The sequence below is a fragment of the Erpetoichthys calabaricus genome, chromosome 3, assembly GCF_900747795.2.
Source record: "Erpetoichthys calabaricus chromosome 3, fErpCal1.3, whole genome shotgun sequence".
NCBI classification, from domain to species: Eukaryota; Metazoa; Chordata; class Cladistia; order Polypteriformes; family Polypteridae; genus Erpetoichthys; species Erpetoichthys calabaricus.
The window spans coordinates 186,786,511-186,801,418 of record NC_041396.2 but is presented as its reverse complement, the minus strand read 5'-3'; the positions used below and the strand labels follow the sequence as shown (position 1 = coordinate 186,801,418).

Below are 14,908 nucleotides of genomic sequence, written 5' to 3'. Positions count from 1 at the left end.
AAAGGACTTGGCGTGTGCTTCTTGCTTGGAAAATTCTATTACTTTTCAAACAAAAGTCTATATACAGTGTGACTATCTAGTTTTTTGACAGAAAATCTTTGGAAATAAATAATGTGATTCTCAACTTAAACATTAGTGATGAATGCAGAAGCATTACTCTTTAAAAAGAAGAAAATGTACCTTTATATGGATGGTTTTTATTTTAAATTTAGCATAGTTATTTTGAATTGATTTTCACATTTCCTGTATGAAACTGAAACGTCCATGTTCACAAATCAGCTCAGCTTTCAACAGAGGTTTGAGCATTTTCTAATAATCATACATTGATTACAAGTTGTATATGATATACCAAAACTATTTGAACTATTTATTTTACATTATTACTGATTTCCATTTCTTTACTCTGTTACTTTGTTATATTAAAATAATTTGTATGTTTCTCAAAAAAACAGAACCCCCTGAATAAATTCCTTATGCATTTTGAAAGACAATTTTCTTAATTAGAAAAAGAATAAATATTTAAGAGAAAACAAACATTGTGAATAAACTCACATACTGATCACAGGTTGTTTAAAGGGCCTAATATTTGAGCTTCTGAGATACTGAGCTTCAATTCAAATATTTAATGTCATTTTAACATTATCTGTGTAGCATGTCCTTTGATAGAATATCTGTTTGGATTTCAACAGTTTTCAACAGAGCAATGCTGGAATTTCCTCAATGACATATTACTATAAGCTTTGATGTGAAGTCAGATTTAATGTGCAAATCATACCTCCACACACTTACAAGTATACTTACTTACAAACAATATGCAGATTTATTTAATTGAGAAAAGTTTAGAATTGTATTCAGATACAGTGAATTATTTTCATTTTGGTTACCAACCTCTGCAACAAATTATCAAAATACTGTATTTTTATTAAGTTTTTTAACAAATAGCAAGTTATTTGTTTATGGCATTTTTCCACACTTGAAGGTGTTTGTGCACAACAGGTTCAGCTGTGGAGCTAGTGTATCGGGATGTCTTGTCTCCTCTCTGCCGCAGATGCACAAAACAGCATGACAGTAGGTTACCTATTGTGTAAAGCAGTTTCAGTGCTGATCAAAACTATTTAAAACAAATATTCCTTTTTGGATTAACTTCAGACTATACATTTGGAGAAAACCACATCTTTCTTTCAGGTTTGACAGAAAAGAACCAGCTTTTGTTTCCCATGGCTAAAAGCGATTGTTCAACTGAAGTGACCTTTCCATTTTATCCTTAATTTTTGGCTGATAATAGCGGGTTGGAAAATGACTGACTGACTAATACTGTTAAAGATGTCACAGTGTTTTTTTAGTTTGTGCAGTGACTTAATAAGCTTTCGGCGTATTTTTGGTTTCAGCCAAATATGAAATTATTTGTTTTGGCTGGTAAATTACTAAATATGCATTCAGAGGCAATTATTGTTGTGAATGGATACGTTTTAGATGCACCTGAAATCTGAAGCAACTATTACATAGGGGCATGATGTTTATGCAAAGAAACTTCTATTGCTGTGTGAGGGATGTTTTCTGATCATAAGCTTAAAACTTACTTTAGTACCAATGATCACTAGACTATCTGTATTCATTTCAAACTGACCTTGAAAGGAGGGACAGCATAGAGGAGATAAAATGAAAGAGTTGTGGCTGAATGATCAAGCACTCAAACTACCTTTGACCAGTTCTTACAACTCTCATATGGAAGGAATAAATGTAATGGTGGTTCTGTAAACACTATAACCAGCTGAATGACCTAGACAGACATCTCCTTTGCTAGATCAGTGATGAACCAAACTGTATCTTGACCAAAGTGGATAAACAACAATAATTTCTACATTGGCTATTACCAAACAGTTATGAACTTGAAAGTACACCTTTAAACAATGTTCTTTATTTGCTGAAAGCTTTGGCATTTGTATTATGGTAGACCCCATTATCTTTATGTGCTTGAATGAAAGTTCAGAATAGAGGCCGTGTCTAAGAAAGTGTGGTGCACAATCTGAACGCATTAGCCCAAGAACCATTGCAAAACAAACACTCAACGGATTTAAACTAATAAACAGAACAAACACAAAACTGCAATGTTTACAGAAACTAAAAAACTAACACCAAAAAAAATAACAATCATAATCAGGCATCGTGTTAGACAAGAAACAGTCTGAAATAGGACTTAACATAATACAGTACTGTATACCAATGAGGGCATAATAAAGCACACAAAAGTCAAGTGAATTAGAAAATATAATAATTAAGAAAGTATCATAAGCAGACCAAGTAGAAAGCTAAAAATAAATGAACAGGCCAGTCTTCGGGAGAGTGACAAACCTGGCTGGCCTGGAATAGGGTTACTTTGTGGTACTGACTGCATCTAAAGAGCAATTGTTGACTTCTCTGAAAGTCAGATAATACTGAGGAGATCATAAGGCTTCATGCATAGCTCAGATCTTAGTGCTGGATAGAGGGGCATATTTTTATGGGGCATTGGGAGTCCTTGAACAGATAGGACCGGTTTTAGATTAATTGGGTATGGAAATATTTGGATATGTTAAGTACTTAAAATAAGCATTCATTATAAAAATATTTTTTTTAATTCTGAAACTTTTTGACATCTGAATAAAGCATTCAAAATAAAATAAACAAGAAAATTGTAAATCAGCATACTCACTCAGACTGCTCAGCTGTCTTATAATATTTGCCAGCGAGAAATTTGTCACGCATTCCAGTTCATTCTTGATGCCCTGGGGCAGTGCTGTGTGACACAAGTGCCGTGGTTCAATGTTTCTCTTCACTAACGGCATTTTTCTGTCAGTCTAAAAGCTGGGTACCTGAGAAGAGAAACCAAGAGCTTATACATATTTATTTGAAATTTATATAATATGTTTCATACAAGCTGCCACAGACTTTAAGGCAGCTGTGGCCTTTCTCATGCCTGCCTGTGGTGCATCTGAATGATTTCTTACATTTCTGATCAAATTTCACTGCTGGCATTCTCTTGAATTATCATATATTCAAGATCCCACTGCTTTAACTTGTACCAAATATCTTTAAAAATGCTGAATCTAAAAACATTTACTGATTAGTAGTGATGGTAATATTTTAGAAAAATGAATTATCCCAGTAGCATGGATTATTTTTTTACTTCACCAAATACTGCATGCAGAGTGTCATTCTTCTGAACCTACAAATTCATTGTTTAGCTGGAGTATGGAAACACAGTGTAGCAAAGGCAGATTAATTTATATTGCAAAGACAGGGAGCGACCGCAAAGAAACACCTAAGCTTTTTTTTCTTCCTCAGTTTCAAAGTATGAGATGAAATCTGTCCTGAAGAATTTCATTATTTTAAGTTCTTAAAATGGAATTTCGACTAAGAAACAGCTTTAGTAAAATAAATAACTTAAAAGTGTACATAAGTGTCTGAAAGGAATCTAGCACACACAGGGATGAAAAGCTTTGGATACCTTTAAATAATTCTTGAAAACAAGACAAAGCAAATGTAAGAACAGCTGCTTTTGAAACATAATTTTACAATGGTTTATTTTAGTGACCTTTTATTAAAAATCTTAATGTAACCTAAACCCTTTCAAAGCTATTTAATTCAGTTAAGAGTTGCAGAGATGTAGGACCTATGGTAACAGCATTAAGTGCAAGGCATGAACAAATGCTGTAGCAGTATTAGCAGAGGTAGCATTCTTGTCTCATGTCGAGTACACTGAAATTATTACTTGCATGTCTAACCAACATGCAACATGTGACATCACTCTCTAGAGCCATGTAGTAATTAATTATATCAAGTTATCCTTAGAGTATGCTCCAACAGTTCTATAAAATGACTATCAAGAAAGCAACGTTTTCTGGGCAACCCTTGTATGAAGTATGTAATGTTTTCCTTCAACATTTTTAATACATGCTTATCCAGTTCAGGATTGTGTAAAACCTGTACCTACCCTAGGACAAAAGATCACATAGTCAGAGACAATTCATAACAGGGTGCAATACTTCACAGTAATACACAAACATATTCTCAGCAGGGTAAATTAGAGATGGAAATTCACCAAACATTAATCTCTGCAGAAGCCTCTGCTGGCTATCCTACCTGTTGATTGTAAGGCCCGCTTATACAGTCCCAATTTAAAATCACCAATTAACCTACTGCAGTATACTGTATACTTGTATGTATGACACATAGATTTTATTTCAGTAATCTGTGTTCTGAGATTTTTCAGATAAGCAAGACAGATGTTTTGAGGTAAGTCTATTATCTTACTAATCACAGTATATGAGAGTGGTGAGGTGTTGCATGTTGATTAGTACGTGTCAGTAAGAATTTTGCTGACAATAATAATCCTATAATATACTAAAATAATATAATCCTATAATCCTAACTAGTCTGCTCTGAAGATTTGCATTGTTACAATGATTCTTTTCTTTTTAAAGCGCTTTACCAGAGTTTTCTTTGAATAATGGGGGTTACCCCTTCTAGATGCCCCTAAGATCCTTCATCTCTTTGTGTCTGTTTGTTACTCTATATATGCAAGAAATACTTAAAACACTGTTTTCCTACTGTCCGATCAGGACTCTAAAACTGTCAGTACCTTGAACAACACAATTTCCCAACCTAATTAGTATTCTAAAGTACTCTACTACTGGTTATAAGTGGACGTAATAATATTTAAATGTTTTCTTTACATATTTATTTCTGTTTTTATTTGGTACAGTTTGGTGTTTGTTTACTTTTTTCAAAGTAATAAAACTTGTGAAGGCAGAGTGATGTAGCAAGCAGTGCTGCTACCTAAAACTATCCTAAACGTATTTCAATTCATATCCCAAAGACATATCATTGTGTCCATTAGCACCTTTAAGGTTATTTAAGTGCTTTTATGTTTTGTGACTGGGTGGCCCAGAGTGTGAAGGCAATTCCCCATGGGTAGCAGTCAAACAGACTTAGACAGCAGGTTCAGAAAATGGAAGGTTGAAAGAATGGATTCTTTAAGCACATTTGAAATGCCTTAGGGTTAATGAGTTCTGATTGGCACAAACCTTATAATGGCTGCAGAACAAAGTCAGTTTCCTTTGGTTTCTTGCATAACTTAACAATATTCAACTATATCCACCCCATATTAATTGTAATTTATATTTCCACCTTTGCAAATTACTATTTTTAAGATTAACCTTAAGCAAAAACTGAAATACTATACAAAGCACCGATCAATGGGAAGAAAACATGGAAGAGACACCTGCAATCATTGTATCATCAATATAACTTATTTTTTGTCAACATATAACTTATTGAGATAAATACAGTGAGGTACTATTGCCACTGCATTCAGTTTGGATCAGTATTTAAAAGCTTTCACCAGAGAGCAATCTATGAATTAAGAATGTGCTTTGAGCAGCTATTTTTTCAGTCTGAAAACCAGTTCATATTCAGAAATCCATTACACTAAAGCACTTTGTCTACACTGTGTTTCAATTAACTGCAGATAAAGAGCAAGGAATGCAAATGAGTACCTTCACTTATTTAGAAAAATGCATTAATATCCTTCTGTTATTGTAACAAGAATGTATAAAAGCTTCTGTGATGTTCTGTTAATGTCACCTCCCTTGAGGTCTGGAAGTCAGTTTCCAGGTGCCTTCAATGTTTAAACCCACAAGGCAGTCTAACACATTTTGGCACTGAAACATTCTGTAGCATAATTTCCATGTCAGCTTAACATAATCTAATGGAAGTGAGAATTTTGTGAACAAAAAAAACAAGTGAAGCAGCATTATAAATATTTTATAGGGATTTTTAAAATCACCTCTTTGGACACTTGATACTAAAAACAAATTGAGGGAAACGTACAAAACAATGCTTATTGTGGAAGTAAGATAAAACCAAAAGTTTTACAGTAGTACTGCTACATCTAACCAAGTACATGCATTGTGGTATTTAAGTTTGTTATAAGAAATTCTGGACTTTGTTATTGGAGGTAGATTTAAAATGAGGAGAATGGATACATACAGTATTGTAATCAGTACTTTTCAAATTGTATGACTTTTTTTGTTTTAGCTTTATTTACTTTTTCATTCAATGTTTTAGATTTTATTTAGTTTTTGGGGTTTCTTTGTTGTAATTTTAGCTTTTATTCAATTCTTTGTTTTATTAAAATTTTCAGCAATTAATATTTATTATTTGTCACATCTATTAGTTTTGTTTGACTCACTGAAAATGTATACATTCGTGTTGCATATCTGTCAGCTTCAGCTAGTAAGCAAATACTTATAGCCACAAGTTTTCATAAATTGGAGGTACAGGACATTGATGCCTATAGTTGAAATTCATACCGTCCTTGGCATACAAATATTAACAACCCTGTTGTTTGTTTCCCAGTCGAAATACTGAAAAAATTTGAAGCCAGGGTGGCCACTCGAGCTATTTACAAATCTTTCATGACTCTACTTAGCTGTATCTACCAAATGAAGGGGTAGCATGTTCTTTAAGGACCTTCTTCTTGAAGTTTGATAAAAACTACCACTTGCTAATAACTGGCAGGACATTTGAAACTGACAGTCAATTATAGTCATTGAAACTCACAACATACTGTACATCTTTTGGCAAGTGAGAAGACTTCAGTATTTGATCTCAGGTTTTGTGGGGAAAACTGACTAATAGCTGAAAATGACCAATGAAATCCATGAATTTTGAGTAGCTTCAGGCAGGGTACTTGCACAAGAGTACAAATCAATGCTCTTGTTTGTGGCCACAGGGTTTAAAATAATATAATCACATATATATTAATATACAATAAATGTGGTAAAAATTCCCAAAAATAGTTTCACTTTTGTTTTATTTTATCTTTTGGACATTTTTTCATTTTTATTTTTGTTTAGTTAATGAAAAGATCATTTTTTTCAGCAATGACATGTTGTTCTTAGTTTTCGTTAACAAGAAAAATACTAATAAAAATGACCCTTAGAATCTGTCTGGGCAGGTGTTGTAAGGCCTGTCTTCTTCCTTCCTTGGCTCTTTTAAACAGCAGCTGCAATGCATTGCCACCAACATTCATTATCCCCAAATATGTGAGACAATCAAATCCAGAATCTTTAATAAGACTTGTTAGTGGCCAAACACACTGAATAGTGGACTTTAGTAGCTGAGAAGTAGTTCTGAATTCCTCGCAAATAACTGCTCTGTACCCATGGCCCATCTTTTACTCTCTACAAAGGCTCATTCATGACTGAGTGTTAACTCCAATGATTCAGCCATGTGATGTTTTTCTACTTCCGCTTACACCCTCTTTACAATCTGCATTTTATTTTATAAAGTGTCCCAGAGGGCTATGGAAAAGTCTGTCAGCTATGCTGAACCGATTATGGTGGCCAAATATGTGATCTGAACTGTGAATCATCACTGCTAACTACTGTGACACCACACCTCATAAAACAATAGATGCAGACAGAATGAATACCACAAACAAAACGACCCTGAGTGGAAGAGCAGAGTTTCTCCTTGATGAAATGAGTACAGTTAGTGACCAAAGAAAATACCATTGAACACTGTCAAGAGCAAAACACTGTATTTTTTCCTCATGTACTTTTAACCCAGTGATGGCCAAATCAGCAACATTATTCCAGTAAACATGCGTGGAAATATTCAGCAAACAAGGTCACCTGTAAAAACAGCATATTTGCTGTGAAATTACTCCAATCAAAACTGATAATAACTTTGCATTCTAACATATACTATCAATGACAGATAATGCATAGCACTCTACCAGACTGGTATTTGCGTTGATGCTTATACCCTAGCACATTTTTCTTATGGTACAGCCAGGATTCTTCCCTTGGTTATAGTGTTTTTTCCTGTTTATGCAACTTTTTTTATTTTCTAATTTTTTTATTTATTAATTCGATTTCTGTTTCTTTGTGATACACGTGTAATATTATAAATGTTATTAATATTGTGTTGTTTAGTAACTATTGTATAATTTTGTAATATTTTAACGTCTGCTGTGTATGTGGAACCCAAGCAGGCAGGGCCACCTGATTACACAGCTGGGGGTTTTGTCCTCTTTGGATTTTATTACATGAGTAGTCATTATATTTCTGTTGGGGTGCCTGCTTATTTATTTCTACCAACTACTCTCAAGCAGTTCTTCTCCATTTTGTCATTCTTTGGTCAGGTCACTGTTCTTCCCTTTAGCTGAACCATTGTCTATCTTGCAACTGCTAATCTTCTTGAAATGTTGGCCAGAAGATCAGCGACAACATTCGTGAATACTCTAGGAGCTACATTCATATTTCCATTTGATGTCATGAGGTCCAGAGGCTGTATGATTAGTGCACTATCTAGTGACCACAAGGGCTTCTTTATCTGCTGTGATCTTCGCGGAGTCAATGGAGGCTCTTATTGGGGTGCTCGCGAGACTGAGCAAGGAGACTGAGTGTCTGGGCTTGCCAGTATCTTGGATAAAAACCAAGATCCAGGCCTTTAATGACCTCTTGGGCACAGCCATCAGCAGTGTGTCTGTTTGCGGAGAGAGTGTCAACCTTATCAAGAGGTTTACTCACTTTGGCAGCGACATTCATGTCTCTGGTGACTCTTCTTATTAAGTCAGTAGACGGATTGGGAGAGCATGGGGGGTCATCAGGTCACTGGAAAGGGGTGTGTGGTGCTCCCGATATTTATGCAAAAGGACAAAGGTCCAAGTCTTTAGAGTCCTGGTGCTATATGGTTACAAGACATGAACGCTATCTAGTGACCTGAGACAAAGACTGGACTCCTTTGGTACTGTGTCGCGCCAGAAAATCCTTGGGTATCGCTGGTTTGACTTTGTGTCTAATGAGTGGTTGCTCATGGAGTCCCGAATGAAGCAAGTTACCTGCATTGTGAGGGAGTGTTAACTATGGCACTACGGCCATGTGGCGTGTTTCCCCGAGGGTGATCCAGCTCGTAAGATCATCATTGTTGGGGACCCAAGTGGCTGGACCAGGCCAAGGGGTCGCCCACGTAACACCTGGCTGCGGCAGATAGAGGGTCATTTCCAGAGGGTGGGACTGGACTGCGTGTCTGCCTGGGGCATTGCCAACCAGGATTCCGAGTTGTTTCATCGTGTAGTGGGTGCAACAATGCATTGTATCAGTGCATGCTCCCCAACTTTACTTGACTTGACTTGTGGAGGCCAGATGGGCTATCTCCCCTACAATTCATGATCAGCCAGAACATAATGTACTGAAGATATTTATATTTCCTTGTCGCAGCCTTGTGGGGCACTGTGGTGTAGCGGGTCCACAGCTCATGTTAAAAGGGCCACTTTTTAAATAAATAATCGCCGCACTCGAGGCTTAGCAAGGGGGCATCGTGGTGTGTGGCTGAAGTGGTTCCTGGGGTGATTTGCGATGCGGGCGAGTCTCACTAAAGTGCACAGGTGAGGAGTCATCCGCATCCGTAATTGTTCCTGGGAGCCGCTGATTGCCACAGCTGAACCACGTCCCCGTCATAAATAGAAGCGCGAGGCGGCTAGTAGGGAGAAAGAAAGAAACGGAGGTTGCGGGAGTGAGGAAGAAGGCAGGAAACTGGAGGAGAAAGCCAGTGCATGAGGAGAGAAAGAGAGAGAGAAGGAGCGAGCGAGTGCTCGTAGGCAGCTGGAAGGTTACCCCCGAGAAGAGTGTTTGGCAGACACTCAGTGGGGCTGAAGGAAGCGGTTGCTCCAGCTGAGCGATCAAGGAGCTGGAGTGACCGGTGATGAAGGTTGGCTCGCCGTGTAAGACAGCGGGAGTCAGGAGGCTTGGAAGGTGAATTCCCCGGCGTGAGCGTCCTAGTCACTGGGGAAGCCAAGTCTCGATCTGGAGAGTACTAAACCGAAGCTAGGGATAGGAAAGCTTCCAGATCAGTCGGGTGGGAAGAAGGTCAGCTGCTGGTAGGGTGACTCTTTTGTTGCGGGGCCCAGATGGGAGAAGCAGGGGAGCCACTAAGTAAAAGAAGACACCGGGCTTTGTATTTTTAAAGGGACTGCTTCCAGCCGTTATTTTAACCTCATTGTTTTAAAGGATTGTTTTTTTTTTTTCTATTATTTTTAACCTCCACTACTTCACTCATTTTATGGATTATTTATTTGAAGAGTTATGGATGCACTGCACTTATTTATTTGAACACTTGCCTTGTTTTGTTGGTTTTTAATAAAAGCACTTGGCACTTTTTTACACCATCCCCTAGCTCCATTTGTTGTGCCTCACTGCCGAGCTCATCGGTGACATTACCGATGGTGTCGGGTTCAAGGGCTCCCAAAAACAAGAAGGGAGCATGGAGAAAAACCCGCATCGTCACAGGCACTATACAAACCAATTGTACCGCTAAAGTTTTGTACAATTCATTTAGATGGTACTGGTGACAATATATATCTATGTATTCTTTAAAATGCAAAAAAAAAATCAGTTCAACTGCTCATTAGTCAGAAAAATGCCCAGCTGTATGTATTTGCCAATTAGAATAATAAAATTACTAATGTCAATTTAAATTAATATTAACTTCTGTCTGTCACACACAGACTGACAGAAGAGTGCTTATTTTAAGACACTAGGGTAAAATTAACAAGGATCCAATTCTAATTGTGAAAATTATAAACTGACGTCAATTTAACTTTTGTAGTAGGGAAGTTATCTATTGTCAAACACATTTTATTAAAGGCTGAGTTATGAGAGCCTGAACCTTTCCTGGAACATGGGGATCAACTCCGATTGCTAACCGCAGTAGAATACAAAATTCAGAGTCACAGTAGTTTTATGAAGTTTGTTACTTTCAAAGGTAAAGGTATTCAATAATAGAAACATACAACAAAATTTATCATGGCTGCCATGTAGTCCCAGCGGTCTTTTGAAGCACCTTCTGAGCATGTTGTCTGAAATTAACGCAACGCGTGCATGAGTTGCAGTACCAGCAAAAATATGAGTGGCATGTGTGTTCAAGATTTGGTATTTGGTATTGGTCAGCATTGTTGTTTATTATGAACATGTGAAGGCAAGCAGCACTGCAGCTCCAACAGGATAAATCTGCGTGCTTCGATTTTTGACGGCTTGATGCAGTGAAGCAAATCATCAAACTTAAATGCTGATATGCGAATGTATTAATGGTGGTTTTCTTAATCCATTTCTCGCATAAACAATACAAGTGTCGCATATTCCCCAATGTAATGATGTGATACATTTAAAGGTCTCGCATACCATCTGCTGTGCAACTTACAACATAGCAAAACCGGACGTTGTTCCACTATCACCTGATGGAATCCTCCAGATTTTCTTAAATGCATGCACAAATACAGTGCTTTGAGTAGTGAGAAAAGCGTTATATAAATGTAAAGAATTATTATTATTATAAATATAATCAGTACATTGCTTGAGTAGCTGCAGCATCTTCAAACACACGTCATGTAGCATTATGTATATCCTCGGCCTAAAGATTACAGAATCTAACACAAGCATTTCCCCATGAGACAAGATGTTGTAAACCAGCAAGAATACTTCTGAGTCAGCCAGAAGTGCATAACCAGTTCCACAGCTTCATTATCCAATGGTTAATAGAATGTGTGGGGTCCATCAATACCGTTAAACGTTATACAATACAAATAGTGTCTTTATAAAGGTGTAGAAAGCCCAAACCCTTCTGGAAAAATGGTTAAAGAGTGCATTGTCATCTTCAGCCTTTCAATTATTTTATCTTATCAACTATTTTACCTTGCAATATTTTCTTTATGAAAGTTAATGAACAACCTGATAGAGCTGACTTTTGAGACTCTGTAGTATAGTAATGCGCCTTTAGAATGCCTGGTAACTGATTGAATATATTTTCTTTATTTTATTTCAATCCACTCATATAGAATTGAACACACTGTGCACCATCCAACATTTTTTAATAGTGCATTACCTTGGAGCCCACGGTAGAGCTGATGTATATAATCAACCCCTATAAAAGTGGGGAATGGGGTTAACGTTTAATAGGGTTAAATTAAAGTTTTCTGCTTCACTGTGTTATAAATGAAAAGTGAGTATTCAGGAATGAAGCAAACAGATTAGGAAACAAAATGAATAGCTACTGTCGAATGGCATTGTCTTTTCAAATGGTTTTAAAAGGGATTCACAGCAGAATGCACACCAGACAATAATGCGGCTCTGCCCCAGTTGTTTCAAAAAGGCAGGATGTTCAATGGGTGACATCAAAATAACTAACCAATGTGTAGATGGCAGTATTGCACAGCAGTGGTTAGTGCTGCTATAAAGTGCATCTGGTATCCTGTGTTTAAAACTCATGCTTGGTGACAAGCAGTGAGGAGTTTGCAAGTTTTTCCGATGTCTGCATGGGATTTGTTTCCACAGCCCTAAAGAAGTGCAGGTAGGTAAAATGAAAGTTATAAACTAGGCCCAGTGTAAGTTGTGGGGTCTGCATGAGTGACCTCATGATGTACTGGTGCTTCATCCAGTGTTATTAACTGCCTTGTGCCCAGCACTACTGGGACAGGTTCAAGCTCCCCAAACCCCTAAATTGGATGAGGTAGGTTTGAGATAGTTTTCACATTTCAAAAAAAAATTTATTTGCTGCCTTGGTAGTTTCAATCATTGTAAATATTTGACACTGAATGTTTTAATGTCTTCAACCAAAATCTAATTTTAGATAAAGTGTACCTGAGTGAATAAATACTCTTGTAAAAATCTAATTGCCCCCAGTTAAAATAAACTCAATTAATAGGAATAAGACAGCTGATTGAAAATAGCCAGTCCCATCTTAATATACACCTCACTTATTTTGACCCTTACCATCAGAGTCAAGTTACTAACATAAAGATTCAACAAACACATAAAGCATGATCAAAGGAATTTTCTGAATAAAAACTTGGGTGTTATCAATCAGTCTGAACAGGCCTACAAAGACATTTCTATCTGCTAAAATTACTCAAAAGCTCCAGCGTAAAATCATTCAGAAAGTCACAAAGGATATAAAAAAAAAATAATAAGAACTGAAGGTTTCTCATGCCTCAGCAAATGGTCATGGCGTCACAATCTGAGAGATATGGGGCAAAAATGGAAATAATTGGAGAGTACCCTGACAAAAACTACTGTTAACCAGGAATAACAGAAATACCCGTCTTTGTTTGCCAGGAAGCGTCTGGATGATCCCCAAGCCTTTTTGAGAGAATGTTCTATGGACCAACAAGTGTACTGTATAGACAAAAGGGAAATTATTATAGACGACTAGAGATATTAATTAATTTAAAGAATAATGTAAATGATCCTATTTTTCACTAAAAATGCTCAAAGCAAATTAAAAATGTGTTTCCAGTGTTATTTTGATTTTATTACTTTTAAATTAACTACTCAAATTAAAAAAAAAAAAAAAATAAATAAAATAACCCCATAAATATTTATTATTGTTGCATCAATGTTTGGTTGAGTGACTTCTGGCAGAAATCACAGCCTTGTATGTTTGAGAATAAAGCTCCATTCCCACTAGTTTATCCGCTTTCATGTATGTGTGTTGATATCACATTAATGAAGAGAAAAAGAGCTGCCATAAAGATGCATATACTTGGGAGAATGAATGAAAGACATATGTTGCAAAAAAACAAACAGTGTTTGAGTACGTATCAATTCCTGACATTAAAAAAAACTTTACTAATGTTACCAATAATTGCTGTTTGAAACTGCATGAAGAATGTAAACTGAAGCCTGTTTTTTCTTTCTTTTTTTTAAACACAGAACTTAAAATGTTCAATCCTTCATGAGATTACCTCACCACAGTTCCATATTTCCTTTTTGCAATCATTACTGTAGGTAGATTGACTCCAAAACACCTTTACCTTCTTCCACCTTGAGCATGCAATTTAATCTTATGTGGTGTTATTATCTGGATTAATATCAAGCGTTACAGGAGCTCAAGCAGCTTCACACATTTGAGTACTTTAAATTTTGCCCATTCCACGAGAAACTGATCAAATTTCCTAAATTTGGATAAAGACCATAAGTTAAACTCCCACTTACATTAAAAACTGCTCAAATGGACTGATTTTCGGGATTCAACTTGTTCTTCTTAAATCACTGATTTTTTTTGCTTGCTTTTTTCTCTTAAATAACTAAACCCAAAGCAGTGCTGGTGTCATGTTTTATGCCATTGTCCTCAGGTAATGAATTTTTTTTCCATGTCCCAGGTGTCTTGTAGACTGCAGCAGGTATTCTTCAATCATATCTCTAATTTGGTGTAAAGTACGATGCTGCCACTATAACTGAGAATGTGTCTACAGTCTACTAATTTTAGCTTGGTTCAATACCATTGTCTCCCTCAAACTAGAAGCAAAGTTGAGGGCCTTTAGACTGAATGTGACCTTGTGTAATGGAATCTAGGGGCTTCTGAATGGCAAATCTCTGAGTGTCAGACTTGAAGAATATCTTATTGAATTGCTTTCCAAACTGAACACCAGGGCACCCGAAGACTTAGCTCTATCTATTGTTGCTTCCCATGTTCAGGCATGAAAAACTTGCCAAGCACAACTCAAACTCTATCACCAAGTTTACTGATGACACAATGATGACTGGTATGTTTATCAACAATGACAAAAAAAGCTTACTAGGAAAAAGGTAAACTTTGTATAAAATTATGCAATGATGGATGGTTAACATCGCCTAGTTCAAAAATTGGCCCAAGGTACCATGCATAATGGATATTAACAGCAGGGCTAGAGATGTAAACAGAAAGCACTTTAAATCATCTTAGACAAAAACCTCAGCAACAATCTTTATCACCACTGCCAACCAGCAGGTTACTGTACACTATAGCATTCAATGGTGTACCAGCATAGTCACATTTTTTACGGAGAGGCCATTAAACTGTATATTCTTTTCAAGTCATGTAAAAA

General features: G+C 36.5%; 1 protein-coding gene across 3 annotated transcripts in view; it reads right to left on the bottom strand.

Annotated features, from left to right (window-relative positions):
- The window catches only part of wasf1 (WASP family member 1), a 554,848-nt gene that overhangs the window by 237,710 nt on the left and 302,230 nt on the right, over window positions 1-14,908 (bottom strand). For all 3 annotated transcript variants that reach the window (XM_051925241.1, XM_051925242.1, XM_051925243.1), the window contains exon 3: window positions 2,693-2,852. In XM_051925241.1, the coding sequence (XP_051781201.1) occupies window positions 2,693-2,825 (133 nt within the window). In that variant the 5' untranslated portion in view covers window positions 2,826-2,852. The remainder of the gene's footprint in view (window positions 1-2,692; window positions 2,853-14,908) is intronic.